A 22,195-nucleotide genomic window follows, 5' to 3' on the forward strand; every position below is an offset into this window, starting at 1 on the left:
AAACATTCACAATATTTTGAATATTCAGTATTCAGAAAATGTAAATTATTGATTCCAACCCAGTGAAATGGATGTAACACTAGATATTTCTGTAACGTCTATCCCCCCATCAAGAGGAACAGAAGAATCAAGTAGAATGAAATCCACGACAATATTAACAGTGATGGCATTAAGAATAACTTCTTTATACTTCACTAAATTCCTTAAACAGATATTTATCGCAGGGCTCGGTGGCTCACGCCTGTAATCCCAGCACTTTGGGAGGCCGACATGGGTGGATCACGTGGTCGGGAGATCGAGACCATCCTGGCTACGTCTCTACTAAAAATACTAAAATTAGCCGGACGTGGTGGCAGGTGCCTGTAATCCCAGCTACTTGGGAGGCTGAGGCAGGAGAATCGCTTGAACCCGGGAGGTGGAGGTTGCAGTGAGCTGAGAGTGCACCACTGCACTCCAGCCTGGAGGACAAGAGCGAGACTTCGTCTCAAAAAAACAAAAAAACAAAAACAAAAACACAGATATTTATCAAGAGCCTACTATGTGGCAGGCACATTCACAGACACTGGAGTAAGAGTAAGGTACAAATTGACAAGGTCCCTGTTCTTCCCACATTTTCTACAATAATCATGTATTATTTTTATAAAGTGAAAGAAATAAACATTGAAAATTCTAACTTTATAGATATGATCAAATCTTCTAAACAAGTCATATTTCTAAGTTTCTATAAATAGTACTCCAGGTAGTGTTGCTTTTAAAAGAAGAATGTAATTGAAAATTTTACCTGTGAGGATTTTTTGAGCTGGGTATGATTGTGCTACATTCTCTCTTGTCAAATACTCCTTTAATCCAGGATTTCTGGGACTAAAAAGAAAGTGTCATTATTTTATACTCTAATTATGCGACAAAACAATGTAACCATAGTAGTTCCCGCAGGTAAGAAATACTCAAGTATCATGAATGCTAATTAAAATGCCAAGACCAACCCCACACAGGCTAAGCATTTACCAGTTTCTATTACAGATAACATAGGCACAAATAAGCCAAATGTGAACATTAAACGACACACAAAGTGAATATGCCCATAATCTCATTTTGAGTAACAAAAGCCCCACATGAACAAACCCCTAGCAAGGAAGTAAAGATGTAACTGATATATCCTCTTAAATCTGCCAAAAGTCACTTTTATATCTTGTACCATACATAATCCTATGGAATAAATACCAAGCTCCCAAAACTTCAAAATTTTTACCCATCAAGTCCCACTTTGGCTAAGATTTCACAGGAGGCTGGAAAGAGTGTCAGAGGAGAGATGTGACTCAGCAAGATTCGATACACATTCTGCAAGCATAGTTTACCGTTGAGTGTGTTGTTTCAGGTTGCACAGCCTATAACTGTCCCTAAATCCAAGTGAGACGCTGATACTCACTCTTCCTCCTAATAAACTCTCTCCCATTCTACAGAATCCATGTTATAGCCAAGCTCCTCCATAAGCTATATTACAAGTCCAGTGGCAGAGGACACTGGATGGACTATACATCCCAGCTACTTATGAGTAGTTCTAATATAAAAATATTTTGGCTGTAAATGGTATAAGAATATGTGTCCTAGCCGGGCGCGGTAGCTCATGCCTGTAGTCCCAACACTTTGGGAGGCCGAGGCGGGTGGACCACTTGAAGTCAAGAGTTCGAGACCAGCCTGGCCAACATGGTGAAACCCTGTCTCTACTAAAACTACGAAAAATTAGCTGGGCATGGTGGCAGGCAACTATAATCCCAGCTACTCGGGAGGCTGAGGCATGAGAATCGCTTGAACCTGGCAGGCAGAGATTGCAGTGAGCCGAGATTGCACCACTGCACTCTGGCCTGGGTGGCAGAGTGAGACTCTGTCTCAAAAAAAAAAAAAAAAAAAAAAGAATATGTGTCCATATTACTTTATACACACATAGATATTAGAACAGAGATGAATGGAAGGCTTTCTAAAAGGCAGCTTTTTCAAACTCCATGTCAGTGCAGTCCCCACCTCACTCTTACATCTACCCCCATTCTACTGTGGAAGGAAATGCACTGGGCCAGAAAATATGCTACAAATCCAGCTGTAGTACCTCGTTATCACACTATCCTCAAAAAAAGTTCAGTGGATCTTGTCCAATATGCACCAATCCTAAACGTAAGTGTTCATCACCGAACAGAACTGTAGATAATGGAAGTCCAGACTTTTAAAAGTAAAATAGAAAGGAGAAAAACAGAGATTAGTTGATGGGTTCCTGTGTATTTAAATCTTATCTATAAACAAGGAAAACTTCCCAGATCAAGGCCAGAGTCATCTTAAATCATTTTACTCTCTTATTCTTTTTGCATGGTCAGCAGCATTTTCTGTGTATTAAAACACATTCACTAAATTGGCAAAACACTAAAAAACTTAGGAAAATCCAGAGTCATACAATTTATTTATCTATTTTTATTTATTTTTATTTTTTGAGACGGAGTCTTGCTCTGTTGCCCAGGCTGGAACGCAATGGTGCAATCTCGGCTCACTGCAACCTCTGCCTCTAGGTTTCAAGCGATTCTCCTGCGTCAGCCTCCTGAGTAGCTGGGATGATAGGCATGCACAAGCATGCCTGGTTAATTTTTGTATTTTTAGTAGCAACAGGGTTTCACCATGTTGGTCAGACTGGTCTCAAACTCCTGAACTCAAGTTGTCTGCTTGCCTTGGCCTCCCAAAGTGCTGAGATAACAGGCATGAGCCTCCGCACCCAGCCCAGAATCATAGAATTTAAAAGGAACTAAATGAACAGGGAATTCAAAATCTTTATTTCAATAAGAAATGACACAATCTGGCTGAGCGCAGTGGTCCACACCTGTAATCCCAGCACTTTGTGAGGTCGAGGCAGGTGGATCACTTGAGCCCAGGAGTTCCAGACCAGCCTGGGCAACATGGTGAAATCCTGTCTCTACAAAATACAGGAATAAAAACAGCCATGCATGGTGGCATGTGCCTATAATTCCCAGCGACCCAGAAGGCTCAGGTGGGAGGATTGCTTAAGCCCAGGGAAGTCGAGGCTGCAGTGAGCCATGATTGTGCCACTGCACTCTAGCCTGGGTGACAGAGTGAGACCTTGTCACAAAAAAAGAAAGAAAGAAAGAAATGACACAATCTTTTTGAATCAGTCAGCCCTGTCCCCTATTCAAAAACATTAACAATTTCATTGATTCATTCTCCAAACATTTATTAAATACCTAATTTTTGCAAAGCACTGACAAACATGTTACAAAGTCAGTATGTCCTCAAAGAATTCTTCATTCTGAATTTCAAAATATCTGAATCTATGAATTCATTCAACAAATATTTTGGATAGGCCTCCACGCTGCATGCTGGGACTTCTATTGCAAATGAGACAAAGTTCCTGCTCTCAAGGAAGTTGGAATAAAAAGGAGGAAACAGATAAGAAACTGATATCATTAAACTTTATGTGCACCAGTTAACTATTTTTTTTAATTTTTTGTATTTTTCATGCCTCTGAGACAAGTTCAAAGCCAATTAACTATTAAAAACAGATGCTAAAAGGGTATCTAATGTAGAAGCCTGTATAGACAAAATAGGCAAGCTGTGCTCAACCATTCACTTCTTTCAAAATGCTGAATGGCAGCTTTGTAGTAGGACTACCTGAACAAATTATTCAATTTCTTCATGCCTGTTTGTCTATCAAAATGGAGATAATAATAGTACCTCATAGAACTATTATTGAAAGGATTAGATAAAAGTTTAGAATTCTTCCTGGGACTTATTAAGTCTGAATAAAGCTCAGGTATTATTATTAGCAATATCAAAAGTAAAAACTGGCTTTGGGTTAACGGTCTGGGAACTTAACTTTGATGTATTTTTTTTTTTTTTTCATAGAAAAATGCCTCCTGACCTCCAAATTTCCCTCACAGTTCCTCTCATACTATGATTTAATGACCTTTACAGGCTCACATCTTCCGTGGACTCCAGCTCCTATAGGCCCCATGCCAGTCATTTCTATTGCCCTAGGGCCTAACCCAATGATTGTTGAATGAGCAACAAACATGCTGAAAATAGAACTTCGGTAACCCATGTATACCATTTTCCCTCCAAAGGTGTAAACAGGAAGCCCGTGTCATAACAAGAATGTGGAAACTTTCCTCCTTCAACTCCGGTTATCTTATCTCAAAACTACCAGAAAAAAAAAAAAGCAGGCTTTAGCTTGAAAACGTTTCAAATAATTCTCAATTTAGAACTTTACTTCCCACCCTGCCAACCTCGTAATAGTTCCTTTGCAATATACTCTCCAGCACACTTCAGAGAGGCCTCCATGTTCAGTTCAACAGAGAACCAAATGTTTGTTGGTTCTGATAGGACAAACACCCAGTGTGCTAGCTTCTGCCACTAGAGCAGCAAATTTGTTGTGGTCGTGGTAGTTGAGAGTAAGGATTTTGACATTTCTGCAGCTATCATGGCAGTCTTCATCGACTGGATGTTTTTTGCTTTTTAATTGTTGTAATTTAGGGGAGGGAAAGGCAAAAGAGAAAGAAGGGAAATAGTGTGTTGGTCTCAATTTGTGTCATCCTAAAACATAATCAGATTTTATATCTAATCTTTGGCCTGAGGTCAGGCTGGGGAATTGCAAAGAAATGTTCACAGACTAACATAGTGAGATATCTTGGGGAGGGATCCAAGTCTGAATGTGAAATTCATTTATGTTTCATATACATCTTGTATGCACAGACAAAAGGTAATTTTACACAATATTTTTTAAAAATTTATACATAAAATTATCCGGGTGTGGTGGCTCATGCCTGTAATCCCAGCACTTTGGGAGGCTAAGGCGGACAAGTCACTTGAGGTCAGGAGTTCGAGACCAGCCTGGACAACATGGCAAAATCCCATCTCTACTAAAGATACAAAAATTAGCTGACGTGGTGGCGGGCGCCTATAGTCCCAGTTACTCAGGAGGCTGAGGCATGAGAATCACTTGAACCCAGGAGGCAGAGGTTGCAGTGAGCCAAGATCATGCCACTGCACTCCAGCCTGGGTAACAGAACAGGACTCTGTCTCCAAATAAATAAATAAATAGTTTTATGTGTGAAACAAAGTTTTTTTGTTTTGTTTTGTTTTTTGTTTTGTTTTGTTTTGTTTTTTTTGAGACAGAGTTTCTCTTATTGCCCAGACTAGAGTGCAATGGCACGATCTCGGCTCACTGCAACCTCTGCCTCCCGAGTTCAAGTGATTCTCCTGCCTCAGTCTCCCGAGTAGCTGGGATTACAGGTTCCTGCCACCACATCCAGCTAATTTTTGTATTTTTAGTAGAGATGGGGTTTTACCATGTTGGCCAGGCTGGTCTCAAACTCCTGACCTCAAGTGATCCACCCACCTCGGCCTCCCAAAGTGCTAGGATTACAGGCGTGAGCCACTGTGCCTGGCTGAAACAAAGTTTTAACTGCATTTCAACTGCCACCTGCCACATGAGGTCAGATGTGAAATTTCCTGCTCATGGCACTCAAAAAGTTTCAGATTTTAGAGCATTTCACATTTCAGATTTTCAGATTAGGGATGTTCAAACTGTATTTCCACTCTAAGGCTTTTTAGGGTTCCCAGATCAATTATCTTGGGGTACTCTCTGAGAAGGCATAATTTCACAGATGTTCCTTAATTTTCAAAAAAGTGACTTTTTTTTTTTTTTTTTTTTTGAGACGGAGTCTCGCTCTGTCTCCCAGGCTGGACTGCAGTGGCGCGATCTTGGCTCACTGCAACCTCCGCCTCCCGGGTTTTACGCCATTCTCCTGCCTCAGCCTCCCGAGTAGCTGGGACTACAGGCGTGCACCACCTACGCCCGGCTAATTTTTTTTGTATTTTTAGTAGAGATGGGGTTTCACCGTGTTAGCCAGTGTGGTCTCGAACTCCTGACCTTGTGATCCGCCCACCTCGGCCTCCCAAAGTGCTGGGATTACAGGCATGAGCCACCGCACCCGGCAACCTTTTTTTCTTTTAAAAACATCCACAAGTTTGCATGATTGGAGGTAAAGGGAGACAAAGATAACAGGTCATTTGTTTTCTTTCTACAACTTTTTTGCACCTTAAAAAAAATCTATCATCTAACAACTACTTCTTCAGTGGAACTGATAACTGACTCCCATTTTGATTTCCTGCATTCTGTCTTACACACATCACAGCACTAACAATGTTTACTTGCATTCACTGGACCATCTCTCTCTCTCTCTTAACCTTATTGTAATCCACTTCAAAAGAGGGCATTATTTTATTTATCTTGGAATCCACAACACTAGAATGGGTCAAATAGACAATATTTTCAGACTCCAGATCAACATTTGTTACTTTTTCTTCAGAGCGCCTCCCTTGAAGCAAGAACCCCTTCAAAGTGCCAGGTAGATGGACATCAGGATGTACCATCAATCAATCTGTTGGCTCAGGGAATCCATCAGTGCAAAGCCAGCCCATCCACTTTCAAGTGTCAGCTCAGGGCCTTCTATCAGGTTCTGTCCAAATTCTGCAAGGATACCTACCTGACACTTGATCCAAGAGGGGCAGTCTCAGAAAAACAGCATCCAAGCTAAAAATATCTAAAAACCAAGTTCCTGTTCCACCAACACTACCACAAAGTGTGTTGACTGATTTTCCACTAAATACTCTGTCCAGGAGGCAGAGAACACAAAGTAACCTTACACCTTCATCTCACTTTGGTGGTAAAAGGTGAGCACTATTTAGCTGGTAGTGATTTATTTTTGGTAACATCTCTAAAAATTGAATGTCAACTAAATAATTCACAATTCCCTAAAACGCCGTTTCTCCTGAGTAGGTGAGAAATTTTACTAACATTTTCACATAGTGCTTTGCTAAGCAAAGGCATTTAGAACCTTGGAATGAGGCCTGGTGCGGTGGCTCATGCCTGAATCCCTGTACTTTGGGAGGCCGACGTGGGTGGATCACCTGAGGTCAGGAGTTCAAGACCAGCCTAGCCAACATGATGAAACCCTGTCTCTACTAAAAATACAAAAAATTAGCCACGCACGGTGGTGGGCGCCTGTAATCCCAGCTACTCAGGAGGCTGAGGCAAGAGAATCGCTTGAACCCAGGAGGTGGAGTTGCAGTGGGCTGAGATCGTGCGGCTGCACTCCAGCCTGGGCAACGAGAGAAATTCCGTCTCAAAAAAAAAAAAAATGGAACCTCAGAATGAATTTCTAGATTATATAAACTCAAGAGTAAAGGAGTAAAACATTTATAAATCTTCCTGGAGCCAAATAGGGGATTAGAGGAACTCAACAGTAACCTTTCAAGTAAAGTGCATCAGAAAGGTGAAAAGTGAAGTGATTTCATACCCCTTCCTTCCTCTTTCCAAATTGGTTGAAGCCCTCATTATTTCAGCCCCAAAACCCAATTTCAAAATAGCAGTGAAAGACATCCTTTTCCTCAGTTGTCACTCACGCTTCAGGGTTTAACCAGTCTCCTGGGGAATAAAACATGCAAATGAAACATTTGTAATTTCAGATCTTGTTAAATCATTCTGATGAAAAGGGAAGAGGAAATGGAAGTCTCCTTTATGAGTGTACTTTACAACTGTCCCTCGATAGTAAAATACAGAGATTTAACCAAATGCTGGGCCTATTTGTAGTACAACCACTCTAATCTGGTTAGATTTTCCACCTACATGCACTCAATTCTCTCCAATTTCCAAGCTCCAAAATGCTCACAAATTTGTTATCTATGTACACAGATGGTCTTCATTTATGCTCCAAATATCTTGTTAAATTATCCAAAACTTTACTAGTACTACATGCAAATGAACTACATGACCTAAAAAAAAGTCTTTTTTGGAGTGGCTCATGAAACTATGCTTTTATTTTTGTTTTAATACAGAGTCTTGCTATGTTGCCCAGGCTGAAGTGCAGTGGCTATTCACAGGCGTGATCACAGCACACTGTGGCCTCGAACTCCTAGGATCAAGTGATACTCCTGCCTCAGCCCCCTGAGAATCTGGGACTACAGATATGTACCACCATGACTGGGGAAAATATACTGTTAAATAATTGACTTTTAGGAAACTTACCAACCTCTCAGACAATAAAGCCTTTATTAGAAGTTACATGTTTGGCCAGGCATGATGGCTCATGCCTAGAATCCCAGCACTTTGAGAGACCATGGCTTGAGAATCATTGAGCCCAGGAGATCAAGGCCAGCCTGGGCAACATATCAAGACCCTGTGTCTACTTCCAATAATGTAAAAAATAGAAACATTTTTAAAAAGAAGTTACAGGTTAAATTTTATTTATGACATTCATAGTAAGGTTTATATAGACAATGGAGATTATTTGTCTTATTTTTTTCAGTATAGCACAGCAGAAAGAAAACACAACTGGATTTTGCTCCTTAAAATTTGGTGTACACTCATACCGCATGTGTAACTTAGACAAATTCAAAAGCTTTGCTAAAAGAATGAGAGAAGGTTAGAAGGTGAAAAATAAGACAGAGAGAGAAACAATTTTAATAGTGTGGGCAGTTTCACTGTCATTCCACAATCAGTAGGTTTGATTTTTTGTTTGTTTGTTTGTTTGTTTGTTTGGGTTTTTTTTTGAGACAGAGTTTCATTCTTGTTGCCCAGGCTAGAGTGCAATGGCGTGATATCGGCTCACTGCAACCTCCACCTCCCAGATTCAAGCGATTCTTCTGCCTCAGCCTCTTGAGTAGCTGGGATTATAGGCATGCCCCACCACACCCGGCTAATTTTGTATTTTCAGTAGAGACAGGGTTTCACCATGTTGGCCAGGCTGGTCTTGAACTCCTGACCTCAGGTGATACACCCACCTCAGTCTCCCAAAGTGCAGGGATTACAGGCGTGAGCCATCAGGCCCAGCCTCAGGAGTATCTTATATCCAAAAGCAGCAGTTCTGAAACTTCTTGAGCTTAGGATCCTTTCATAATCATAAAAACTACCAAGTACTCCAAAAAATATTTTGCTTATTTAAATTATGTCTACCAATATTTACCACATATGAAATTAAAACTGAGACATTTAAAAATATTTACTCATTAGTTCATTTTAACCTATTACATGCTAACACAAAAATTTTCCAAAAAAGTTCATAAACAGAGCACTGTCTTATGTTTTTGCAAATCTCTTTCATGTCTGGCTAAAGATGGCTAGATTCTCATGTTTGCTTCTGCACTCAATCCTTTGCAATAAGTGGTTTTGCTTGAAGTATACAAAGAAAATCTGCCTCACAGAGACATGTAGTTGAAAAGGGAGAGTATTTTAATGGCCTTTTTAGATCATTGTGTATTCGTCATGTACCCTTGGGAAAACTCCACTGTACACTCATGAGAGAATATGTCAAAAGGGCAAATAGCATCTTAGTACCATTGTGAAAATAATTTTGACTCTGAGGACCCTCTGAAAAGGTCTTAGAGACCTCTAGGAGTCCTTGGACAACATACAGAAAACTACTGCACACAAGTGACTGTGTGTAGACACTAGAGTGGAGTCTGTGAGAGCAAGAATATACCATTCCCCAGATGGTCTCAGTTCCCACATGCATATCTTAGTCTGCATACCTCATCTTAATGAGTAGATTCTAGTACTTCAAGATCCCCTGTTTAATCTGGTACTCAACTGAAGAAAGTTCCAACACAAGATAAAATCTTCATGTACTGTATTTTATGCTCAATGAAAGGGACTTTTCAAGGGTAGTTTGGAATGCATTCAATTTCTAAACTTACAGCCAACTTTAATGCCTACCGTACCCACCTTCTGGAAGATGTCATTAAATTCAGTGACCTTGGGAAGCTTGTGAAGTGTGGAACCAGCCCTTTACAATCCATAGGCAGGATACATCCTATCAGTTTATCCACCTCTTTTAAAACATTGAAATCTCGAAAGGAAGAAACAAATGAAAAGAAAAATTGATACCTCTAAGAATAATAGGTTTATTCATTCATTTAAAAAAAAAAAATACGTTGACGGCCAGATGCAGTGGCTCACGCCTGTAATCCCAGCACTTTGGGAGGCCGATGTGCAGGGTCACGTGAGGTCAGGAGTTCCAGACCAGCCTGGCCAACATGGCGAAACCCCAACTCTATTAAAAACAAAAAAAATCAGCTGGGCATGGTGGCACAGGCCTGTAATCCCAGCTACTCAGGAGGCTGAGGCAGGAGAATCACTTGAACCCAGGAGACAGAGGTTGCAGTGGGCTGAGATTGCGTCCCTGTACTCCAGCCTGACAGAGCGAGACTCCGCCAAAAAAAAAAAAAAAAAAAAAAAAAAAAAAACAACTTTGACACCTCATGTTATTCTAATTAAAATAAATAAAATAAAAAAGTGTCCCGCCGGGAGTGGTGGCTCACGCCTGTAAACCCAATACTTAGGGAGGCCGAGGCAGGTGGATCACCTGAGGTCAGGAGTTTGAGACCAGCCTGGCCAACACGATGAAACCCCATTTCTACTAAACCCAAAAATTAGCTGGGCGTGGTGGTGCACGCCTGTAATCCCAGCTACTCGGGAGGCTGAGGCAGGAGAATCATTTGAACCCAGGAGGCAGAGGTTGCAGTGAGCCGAGATTATGCCACTGCACTCCAGCCTGGTCGACACAGCAAGATTCCATCTCAAAAAATAAAATAAAATAAAATAAAATAAAATAAAATAAAAGTGTCCCAAATGCCACCAGCAAATGAGAAGCACTTATGTTAACAAATGGATACTAAGTAAGGAAGTAGGTCATAAATGTCACAAACGTAGGCAACAGGACACTGGTGAACGAGAAATTCCTTCTGCCTATAGATCCTTGAGATGTTTTCATGGAAGACATGGAATTTATGAAAGTTCTTGAAAGACAACAAAGGTTTTAAAAGGTGACGAGGGTGTCCGTGGTCGTTAGAAACGCAGATTTCAGCCTAGAGGAAAATTTAGAAGGGGTTCACTTTAAGGTGATGATAAAAGCCATGAGGTCACTGAAGGACAGATAATAGAGAAGATCAAAGAGTCAAGAACTTTCAGAAACATCTAAACAAGGATGCAGAAGAAAGAGTTTGGGGGATAGAGAATAGAGACTTACTAGCCAGGATGGTGGTTTGATACCTGAATTAGGGAAGGGAGAAAGTTTCTCACTTTAGTAAAATGTTTGCATCATTACCAAAGTAGAAAATTTCAAAGAAAAACTGATAAGACATATTTAATACTAAAAAGAAGATAAGAAGAATGGCAATTTTGTCCATGATGAACAAACCAATTTCAAGAGATTCAGGAAAAAGGTTGTAAAACAGAGGAGATAGGTAGTTAGTGTAAGATTCTCTTGGGAGAAGCAATACTAAAAACAACAGTCAGGGCCGGCCTGTAATCCCAGCACTTTGGGAGGCCGAGGCAGGCAGATCACGAGATCGGGAGATGGAGACCATCCTGGCTAACACGGTGAAACCCCGACTCTACTAAAAATACAAAAAAATTAGCCGGGCATGGTGGCGGGCACCTGTAGTCCCAGCTACTCGGGAGGCTGAGGCAGGAGAATTGCTTGAACCCGGGAGGCAGAAGTTGCAGTGAGCCGAGATCACACCACTGCACTCCAGCCTGGGCGACAGAGTGAGACTCCATCTCAAAAAAAAAAAACAGTCATAAATGGACGATATAAAGCAAAAGCCAACACTAAAGTAGTTTGTCATATCTGCCAAAGGCTGGGTGGGCTAAATGTCTTAGGTGCTTTAGCTAAAGCAATATTCACAGTTCTGTGGCTCATCACAGTACTATTTATTCCCTCTTCACCGAGGAGGAGCAGGTTCTAATGCTAGTGCCGGAGATCTTTTACATGATGTTTTATAGGCACAGTTTATTTTATGTTGAGAAAACAGGACTTTGTAGACTAAAGGAGAAGTCAACAAAAAGAGAGAGAGTGAAGATGCAATGAGAGAATGGAAATGACTGTAGAGATCTTGGAGAGGGGTGGAGAGGGAAGGAAGGAAGGAAATGGTATGGACAGCTGAAGAGGAAGGCTCTGCCTTGAAGTAATCTTATATCTCTGATAGATATCAGAAAGAATGACAAATTTTCCTTCTTGGTAAATTTGCCCAATACCTTATTATCCATGTTCTATAGAAACTGATAGCCTGTTTAGCTCTGGAGGTTGCAAACTTCAGCACTTATTTTTGCCCCTCTTACCCAGGGAGAAAGGACAGTAGGAAACACCCATGTGCATTCACAGACCCCCTTTTTATTACCCGCACTTTACAGTATAGCAGCACAGTATAGGACATTTCCCAAAGTAGGTTCTACGGATCACAAAGCATATGAAATCCTCTCTCAGCAAAGTATCTGCTAAATTTAAAATAGTTGAAAAAAATAATGAATTCAATTAAATACCTAGGGAACACCTATAGTATCCCATTGGATGCCCCATGGGGAATATAATATTCCTGAAACACAACATTGCAGGAATTTCCCTAATAAGCTAATAACCTAAAAACATGTACCTTTGAACACGTGGGTCTGCAGACATCTACACTAAGGGAATAGGAGTTTGGGATAAAGGATAAGAGTAAATGTAACTGGGGATCATGGGCATTCAATAAATCATGTCAAGCTATAATGAAAGGAAAAAAGAAAGGGAGGAAAAACAAGATAACACTGTTTTCTTCTGTAGCCTGTAGGTAATCTCTACCAGCAAACTAGAGAAATCTTGTTCTCCCTGGGTGAGTGACCCCAGGAATTGTTAATTTCCAGCTGTCCAGCTATAAAGTTTCATGAACATTCCTTTAGCTGCACTTAGAAATAGGCACTCCACGGGCTGGGCGCAGTGGCTCACACCTGTAATCCCAGCACTTTGGGAGGCCAAGGTGGGTGGATCACCTGAGGTCAGGAGCTCAAGACAAGCCTGGCCAACACGGTGAAACCCCATCTCTACTAAAAATACAAAAATTAGCCAGGTGTGGTGGTGTGTGCCTGTAATCCCAGCTACTCAAGAGGCTAAGGCAGGAGACTTGCTTGAATTCAGGAGGTTTGAATTTGGGAGGTTGCAGATCGTGCCACGGCACTCTAGCCTAGGTGACAGAGAGATACTCCGTCTCAAAAAAAAAAAAAAAGAAAAGAAAAGAAAAGAAATAGGCATTCCACTTCTATTTTTAAAAAATAATAATAATTACAGTAGCTTCAAGTAAACCCTCTATAACCGTGTGCCTAAATTGCCACATAGCAAAAAACAACCAAAACAGATAGTTACAATGTTATAACTGTGACAAAGCTGCACTTAGTTCTTATCTAAGTCCTCACTATATCATCCATGGGATATGCTAAACCAGCTCCTGGCAATTTTTTTCTAATAGATAATATTGCAAATGGTATAAAATCCAGGAAGTACATCAGGTGATACAGGGAAAAGTTAAATTTCCCTCCCACCCCTGTTCCCCAGCCATCCAGTTTCCCTCTTAAAAGTTAACCTCTATTACAGTTTGTTGTGCATTCCTCTAAAGATAGTCAATGTGTTTACAGGTACATCCCCCAAAAAATTCTTACATAGATACAGGCAAATTATACATGCTGTTCTGCACCTTGTTTTTTTTCCTGATTAATAATGATATGTAATAACCTTATATATAGAATTGCTTCATTTTATGAGGCTGACCAGTATTCCCTAATATGGAAGTCCCATAATTGACTTAGCTAAGCACCTGGTCGTATATATATGTTATTTTTCATCTTACACAACATATATACAGCATAGCTTTCATGTTCATGTATATCTTCAGAATATACACCTGCAAGTAAAATTTCTAAGTCAACTCAGATTTCCACATTCCCCTCCATAGAGAGGTACCAATTTATAAGCACAATAGATGACTTACGAGCAACTTTTTTTTTTAGAGGGGGTCTCACTATATTGCCCAGGTTGGCCTTGAACTCCTGGGCTCAAGCAGTCCTCCCACCCTCACCTCCCGAGTATCTGGGATTACAGGCATGTGCAACCATACCCAACTCAGTAGTAACTTTTTTTTTTTTTTTTTTTGAGACAGAGTTTCGCTCTTTTGCCCAGACTGGAGTGAAGTGGCACAATCTTGGCTCACTGCAACCTCCGCCTCCTGGGTTCCAGCAATTCTCCTGCCTCAGCCTCTTGAGTAGCTGGGATTACTGGTGTGCGCCACCACGCCCAGCTAATTTTTGTATTTTTAGTAGAGACAGAGTTTCACTATGTTGGCCAGGCTGGTCTCAAACTCCTGACCTCAAGTGATCCACCTGCCCTGGCCTCCTAAAGTGCTAGGATTACAGGTGTCAGCCACCATGCCTGGCTGCAACTTTTTAAAAATAGTGACAGGGTCTTGTTATGTTGCCCAGGGTAGCCTTGAACTCCTGGCCTCAAGCAATCATCCTGCCTTGTCCTCCCAAAGTGCTGGAATTACAGGCATGAGCCACCACACTCAGCCAACAGTAGAAGTTTTTAAGCATTAAGGAATACACTGAGATGGGATCTTGCTTTGTTGGCCAGGCTGGTCTCAAACCCCTGGCCTCAAGCAATCCTCCCACTGCAGCCTCCCAAGTAGCTGGGGTTGCAGGCATGAGCTGCCATGCCTGTGAGCTCTTTTTGAGACAGGGTTTCTCATTCCTGTGCCCAAGCTGGAGTGCAGTGGCACAATCTTGGCTTACTGCAACCTCCTCCTCGCAGTGCTCAAGCAATTCTCCTGCCTTATCCTCCCAAGTAGCTGGGACCACAGGTGCACACCACCACGCCCGGCAAATTTTGTGTGTGTGTGTGTGTGCATGCGCGCACGCATGTACATGTTTTGTAGAGACAGGGTTTCCCTGTGTTGGCCAGGCTGATTTCAAACTCCTGAGCTCAAGTGATCCGCCAGCCTCAGCCCCTCAAAGTGCTGGAATTACAGGCGTGAGCCAATGCGCGGGACCTGATTCTATCTCTTAAACATCTCTTGTATCTGCCTACCTCTCTGCATCTATATTGCCACTGCCCTAGTTAAAGTCACCATAAACTTTTGCCTACATTGCCTCCCAGGCCTTTCTACCTCGAATTTTCTCTTCAATCCATTCTCTATAATAAAGCTTATAATCTTTTAAAATAAATAAAGTGAACAAGTCATTATCACATAAAACCTTCCAAGGGCTCGTCATTATCCTCAAGATAAAGTTGTAAAGTCCTTCACACGCTTTACAGAGCACTGCCTGCCACATCTTGGGTGCTCCAGCTCCTACCTGATCTCTTGCTCCTCCCTGCCTCCATCTCTACATTCTAAATATACTGAGCAACTTTGAATTGTCTGAATTCACCTACAGGTATTCTCTACACACTGTTCTCTCCACCTAGAATACTCTCCACTCCCTTCCTTTCTCCACCAACTTAGACATCATGCCTCCTAGAAAACTTCTGGAAACTCTCAAGTCTGAATCAGGACCTCCTTCCCCATGCTCTCTGAGCCTGAGCCTTCTGTGCTTATCCCCTGCACTGTACTGTCATGACCTAGTTAGACCCACTGTACTCTATGTCGCCAAAGACAGGGAACTGTCTGAAGTACAGCCTGAAGAAGATACTGTATTTCATGGAAGAAAAAGAAAATGTGCTCTCCTGGGCAGCACATATACTAAAATTGGAAAGGAAAATGTTTCGTGGCTGTATAAGCACATACGAGAATTATGATTGTCCAGAAGGGAAACACTGTCTGTTTCCCAAAATATATTTGATCAAGGATTTTCTCTGAGGATATTACAGACTTGTTTCCATAGGATGCAATTTCAGGAGACTCTTTTCTAAGACATTTCCAACAATTATCAATTAAGACTATCCCCTCCCCTAAATCATTTACCTTAAGATTCTTATTTTAATCTTTGAGGGACTCATCTTAAATTATAAAGATTTTTTATCTTAACATTTAGAATTTTTAACTTTTTTACAGAAAAAATCTTTTAATTTAAAAGATCTTAAAAATCTTTGAGACTTTTATTGTAACTTAAAGATTTAGGGTAGGGTACAGACAAGTTTTTTATTCAGAAAAAAAAAAAGACCCTCACATTCAAAATAACTGATTCCCCTAAAATTTTTAGGAGGAAAAAATGTTTTAATAGAATTAGGGCAGTCCAGGCTGGGCATGGTGGCTCACAACTGTAATCCTAGCACATTGGGAGGCTGAGGCAGGCAGATCACCTGAGGTCAGGAGTTCAAGACCAGCCTGGACAACATGGCGAAACCCTGTCTCTACTAAAAATACAAAAATTAGCTGGTCATGGTGGTACATGCCTGTAATTCCAGCTACTCAGAAGGCTGACGGAGGAGAATCACTTGAACCCAGGAGGCAGAGATTGCCATTAGCCGAGATTGTACCACTGCACTCCTGGGCGACAGAGTGAGAATCTGTCTTTAAAAAAAAAAACACAAGAATTAAAGTTGTCCAGGAAATTGAGACTCAGAAGTCTGTCAGTGGGATATCAAAAATCTTATGAGTTAACAGAGGTTGGCAGATAGGACACTATCATTTGCTAGGCTGAAATTTCCCAACTTCTCTTTCTTGCTGGAACACATGATATTAAAAGTTCCAGTGTTGTTGGTTAGAGAGTGCCTGTACTTTCAGTGCAATTCAGGAAGGAAAGGAGAGCACAGTTACCCATATAATGCCTTTCTTTAAGTCAATGAGGACCGCAACTCCAGAACAGGTTTCTATTTTCACTGGGTTTTGATGCTGAAGATGCTTCTTCGGTATTTAATTTCTTCTGATATTGTAAGATGAGAAGAAATATATTTTATCCATAGAAAGAGACTTTGAAATGACCCAAAAAGGCAATCATAAAAGAGGGATTAAACAAAAGCAAAGCAATTTTTCTTTTTCTTTTTTTTTAAGAATGTGTCACTCATATGCTCATAACATTTTGTAATTTTTTTTTTTTTTTTTTTTTTTTTGAGACAGTGTCTCGCTGTGTCACCCAGGCCCGGAGTGTAGTGGTGCAATCTTAGCTCACTGCAACCTCCACCTCCCGAGTTCAAGTGATTCTCCTGCCTCAGCCTCCAGAGTAGCTGGGATTACAGGCATGCACCACCGTGCCCAGCTAATTTTTTTTTTTTTTTTTTTTTTTTTTTTTTTGCTACTTTTAGTAGAGACAAGTTTCGCCATGTTGGCCAGGCTGGTCTCAAACTCCTGACCTCAGGTGATCTGCCCACCTCAGCCTCCCAAAATGCTGGGATTACAGGCATAAACCACCATGCCTGGCCTGTAATTTTATTATAAGAAGGAATATTTTATCTTAGCCTCTTCCAGTTGCAAACCCAGGCCACCAAATAAGTAAATAATTTTTAAAACCACCATCATCATCTGCAGGTCAGAGAACAAAACTGATAAGACACTGGAATTCAGAGATGTTGGCCTGCACCTTACAGCAATTTTTCCCTTCCATTAAACTTGAAGGAGGGCTGGGTGTGGTAATTCATGCCTATAATCCCAGCAGTTTGGCAGACCAAGGTGGGTGGATCACCTGAGGTCAGGAGTTCGAGACCAGCCTGGCCAACATGGTAAAACCTTGTCTCTACTAAAAATACAAAAATTAGCCAGACGTAGTGGCACACACCTATAGTTACAACTACTTAGGAGGCTGAGGCAGGAGAATTGCTCAAAACTGGGAAGTGGAGGTTACAGTGAGCCAAGATCGTGCCACTGCACTCCAGCCTGGGCGACAGAGCTTGACTCCATCTCAAAAAATTTAATAACAATAATAATAATAATAATAATAAAGATGCAGTCTATAAAGCCTTATGTCAATTCATTATTCCCTCGTAGTTTGCCTTTCTTAAGGCTGTCCTAAAAATGATAGTTAATTTTAGAAAGATTTTAAAATTTGAAGACTTTGGACCCCATTCTCTCTACGTGCTTGACCTTGGGGTGAAAGAGCAAAAACTGCCTATTTGGAAGGTTGTTTCTCTGGGCCAGACAAGGACAAAGGCTAAAATATGTTTTCTTTTGTTTTAAAATCCCTCTAAAGCAGACACTAACAGTGGTGACAAAGGTTAGAAAGCATTAACTTAAACAGGCCAAGGATCTGTAAAGTACCCTGTAAACTTAAGCTTATCTAAGAAGATAATTCTCTTTCCTGAGAAGATTACAAGATTCAATTTGCAGAAACTTCTTGGCCCTTTTAAAGATCAATAGAAGATATCTACATCCCCCAAGAAAAGAAAAATGTTTTCATATTCAAAGGTCAACCTGGTCTGTCATGTAATATTAACTGCAGGCTAACAATTTGTTTATTTACTTATTTTTGGAGATGGATTTTCGCTCTTGTCGCCCAGGCTGGAATGCAATGGCATGATCACAGCTCACTGCAACCTCCGCCTTTCAGGTTCAAGCAATTCTCCTGCCTCAGCTTCCCAAGTAGTTGCAATTACAGGCATGCGCCACCATGCCTGGTCAAATTTTATATTTTTAGTAGAGACGGGGTTTCATCATGTTGGTCAGGCTGGTCTCAAACTCCTGACCTCACGTGATCCACCCACCTCAGCCTCCCAAGTGCTGGGATTACAGGCGTGAACCACTGCATCCAGCCAGGGTAACAATTTATTCAGCACTTTCTGTGTGCCCACCTGGACAATGCAAAACATTTTGTTTATTAACTCACTTAAATTGCTCAAGAGTACCTGGGTGCAGTTATTAAACTCATTTTATGAAAGAGGGTACTGAATCTTAGAGAGGTTGAGTAATTTCCCTAAGGAACACAACAGCTCATAAAAGTGACACTAGGATTCATATACAGGCAGTCTGACTTGAGTTCATTCCCTTAGCAACTTCATTTTACTATCGCTTACCCACAACACTTGTGCTAATACCAATCCCTGAAGCACTATAGTGTTTTAGGGTTAGCCAGTCACTTTCCTGAATATCTGATCATCACACAAATCTGGTACATAATAATTATGGGTGAGACTAAGCATATAAAATGCCCTGAAAAACATCCGCCACATAGCATGTTCTCTGTGAGAAGCCTCAGGCCCTTACAGATACTGGGAGGGTCATGAACCCTTAGAAACTGTATACTAACTTTTGCGTGGATGTGCACATTTTCCAGAAGAAAATCTGAAGCACTGGATCAAAAATAAGTGCCACACAAAGGATCTAAATAGTTCTCCAAAGAACAAATGTCAAATAAACCCATGAAAAGATGCTCAAAATCATTGGTCATAAGGGAAATGCAAAACCATGCAGTCTTCATACCTGCTAGGATGGCTATAATCAAAAAGTCAGACAATATGAAAAATAGGGAGAAACTGGAATTATCATGGATTGCTGGTGATTATGTAAAATGATACAGTTGCTTTGAAACAAATTCTGGCAGTTCCTCAAAAGGCCAAACACAAGAGTCATCATATGACCCAGAAATTCCACTCCTAGGTATCGCCCCAAAAGAAATGAAAACATATGTCTATACAAAAACTTGTATACAAATGTTCATACCAGCATTATTCATAATTGTCAAAAAGTAGAAACAACACAAATATCCATCAACTGATTAATGGACAAATAATATACAATGCAGCCACAGGAAAAAAGAACCTGGACTCCAGTGGGCCCTGAGACTAACAGGGAGCTGCCTGGAGACCATGTGATGGCATTGCTCCAGGGAGAGAGCTCACATTGAGTCCCACGCACACTATGAATTCTAAGCAGCAACAGCAAGGTGCCATTTTTAGAGCCCAGCCCCCACCAGACTGCACCCTGTCCTGGGACCCAACAGCCCCACATCTCCATATCCCTGGAGTCCCATTGATGTCCCCTGCCCACAGCCCACCTCCACTGTTTGCTGCTGCCTACAGGGCCAAACCATGAGCCATTGGCACTGACCCCACCATGCTCCATATTGGGGTCACCACACATTTAAAAGTGCCCTGAGGAAAGGCAGCCTCATTTAAAGCCACCAGCTGGAGCCAAGCTAGCTTTCCCCTGCTGCCTGTTTACAGCTTCTGCCGTTGAAACAACTCTGCCCTCCCCAGCAGCAGGGCCACAATGCAGCTGCTGCCACTCCAACTCAGGCATTCCACCAGGGGCCTGGGGATCACCTCACTCCTCCTACCACAGCCAGTGGCTACATGCACCATGAGGGGCCTGAGGAGAAGCCCACCCTGTCCAACTCCATCCCACCCAGTGCTGGAGCACACCATCCAGGGGCCTAGGGATCACCTGCCCCACCCACCACAGTTGACACCTGAGCACTCCTCCCAGAAACCTGAGAATGGGCTCACCCAACCTGCCACCACCACCACAGCTGGCACCCACACGCACACCACCTGCAGGCCTGGGGACTGACCCACCTAATGCATCACAGCCAATTTCAACACCAGCATGGATCACTTGGGAACCAGAGGATTGTCTCACCACTGCTACTGTTATCATTCACACCACACCCACTGTCCAGGGGCTCAAGGACACACCTGCCTGCCCTTCCCACCACTGCCACTGACAGCACCCAAGAAAGTCACCTGCAGGCCCAAGAATCAGCTCACCTGGCCCTACTAACACCAGTGTCAGCATATGCCATCCAGGGGCCCAAGGACTGGCACATTCAGCTCACTGCTATCACCACTAGGGCCCAAGGACTGGCCCATCTTATGTCCCCATCCCCAGCAAAACCTCACCAAAGCCTCCACTAACAATCACACCCGAAGCCACTGAGCAAATCTCAGACACTACTGACACTGTTTATAGCTGAAGAAATCATACCGAGACTATTCTACTGCACACACCCAGAATCAAAGCCAAAGTGCCCTACCTAAACACCACCACACAAACGTCTTCAGAATACAATCCTCCCCTGTGCAAGCAAATTCAAAAGATTGGAAGAAGCAATGGTTATGCCAGATGCACAGATATCAATGTAAGGACACAAGAAACATGAAAAAGCAAGGAAATATGATACCTCCAAAGGAACATAATAATTCTCCAGCAATAGATTTCAATGAAGAAATTCATAAAACCCAGGAAAAAGAATTCAAACTAATGACATTAAAGAAGCTCAGCCAGGTGTGGTGGCTCATTCCTACAATCTTAGTTACTTGAGAAGCTGATGCAGGAGGACCACTCAACCTCAGGAGTTCAGGAGTTCAATCTGCCATTGAGCTATGATTGTACCACTGGAATCCAGCTTTGGCAACAGAGTGAAACCTCATCTCAAAAAAAAATTCTTTTTAATTTTAAAAAAGTTTTATTTAAAAAGCTCAGTGAGATACAAGAGAACTTGGAAATACAATACAAAGAAATCAGAAAATTCAGGATACAAATGAAAAATTGACCAAAGACATAAATATCATTAAAAAAGAAACAAAACAAATTCTAGAATTAAAGAATTCTCTGAAAGAAATACAAAATATATTAGAAAGCTTCAACAATAGACTCATCAAGCAGAAAGAATTTGAGAACTTGAAAACAAGTGTGATGAAATAACCCAGTCAATGTGGTGTAATGATTTAAATACATATATATGTATATGATTTATATATATATGATTTATATACATATATATAACAAGGAACCACTTTATATATATAAAGGAACCATGGATATATATAGGTTTTTACCCATGGTTCCTTGTTAATAACTCCCATATCCTTTCTTTGAGTCTTTTGTTATAATGTCGGGTGTGTTAGGCCTCAGTGGAAGGTCTGAGGAAGCAGAATTTGTCTCCTGCCTTTCTTATACCTGGCCCAATGCAGGATTCTAATCTTTCTGCTCCTTTCTGATTGTGAGCCTTAAGTCCCTTCCCAGAGAGGGTCCCACCCTATACCCTGGAAGAAGAAATTCTGACATCATGAAGCTTCCATAAAAACCCAAGAGGACAAGGTCTGGTGAGTTCCTGGATAGCTGAACACATAGAGGTTCCTGAAGGGTGATATGCCCAGGGAGGCATGGAAGCTGTGCACCCCTTCCCCCATACCTAGCCCTGTGCATCTCTTCATCTATATCCTTTGTAGTACCCTTTATAATTAACCAGCAAATGTGTTTCCCTAAGTTCTGTGAGCCGCCCCAGCAAATTAATGAAATCCAAAGAGGAGGTCATGGGAACCCCAACTTGAAGCCAGTCAGTTAGAAGTTCCATCTGAAGGAGGCAGGTGTAGTCTTAGGGAATGAGTCCCCAACTTGTGTGATCTGGCACTATCTTCAGGTAGATTGTGTCAGAACTGAATTGGAAGACACCTACCTGGCATCCGCTGCT

The 22,195-nt window shown here is 41.6% G+C and overlaps 1 protein-coding gene across 1 annotated transcript in view; it reads right to left on the reverse strand.

The window, feature by feature from the left end:
• Positions 1-22,195, reverse strand: part of TRPM6 (transient receptor potential cation channel subfamily M member 6) — a 164,802-nt gene that overhangs the window by 135,201 nt on the left and 7,406 nt on the right. Inside the window, exon 2 of the mRNA XM_063649604.1 lies at positions 782-861. Coding sequence (XP_063505674.1) covers positions 782-861 — 80 coding nt within the window. The remainder of the gene's footprint in view (positions 1-781; positions 862-22,195) is intronic.

Source organism: Pongo pygmaeus, chromosome 13, assembly GCF_028885625.2.
Source record: "Pongo pygmaeus isolate AG05252 chromosome 13, NHGRI_mPonPyg2-v2.0_pri, whole genome shotgun sequence".
Classification (NCBI taxonomy): domain Eukaryota; kingdom Metazoa; phylum Chordata; class Mammalia; order Primates; family Hominidae; genus Pongo; species Pongo pygmaeus.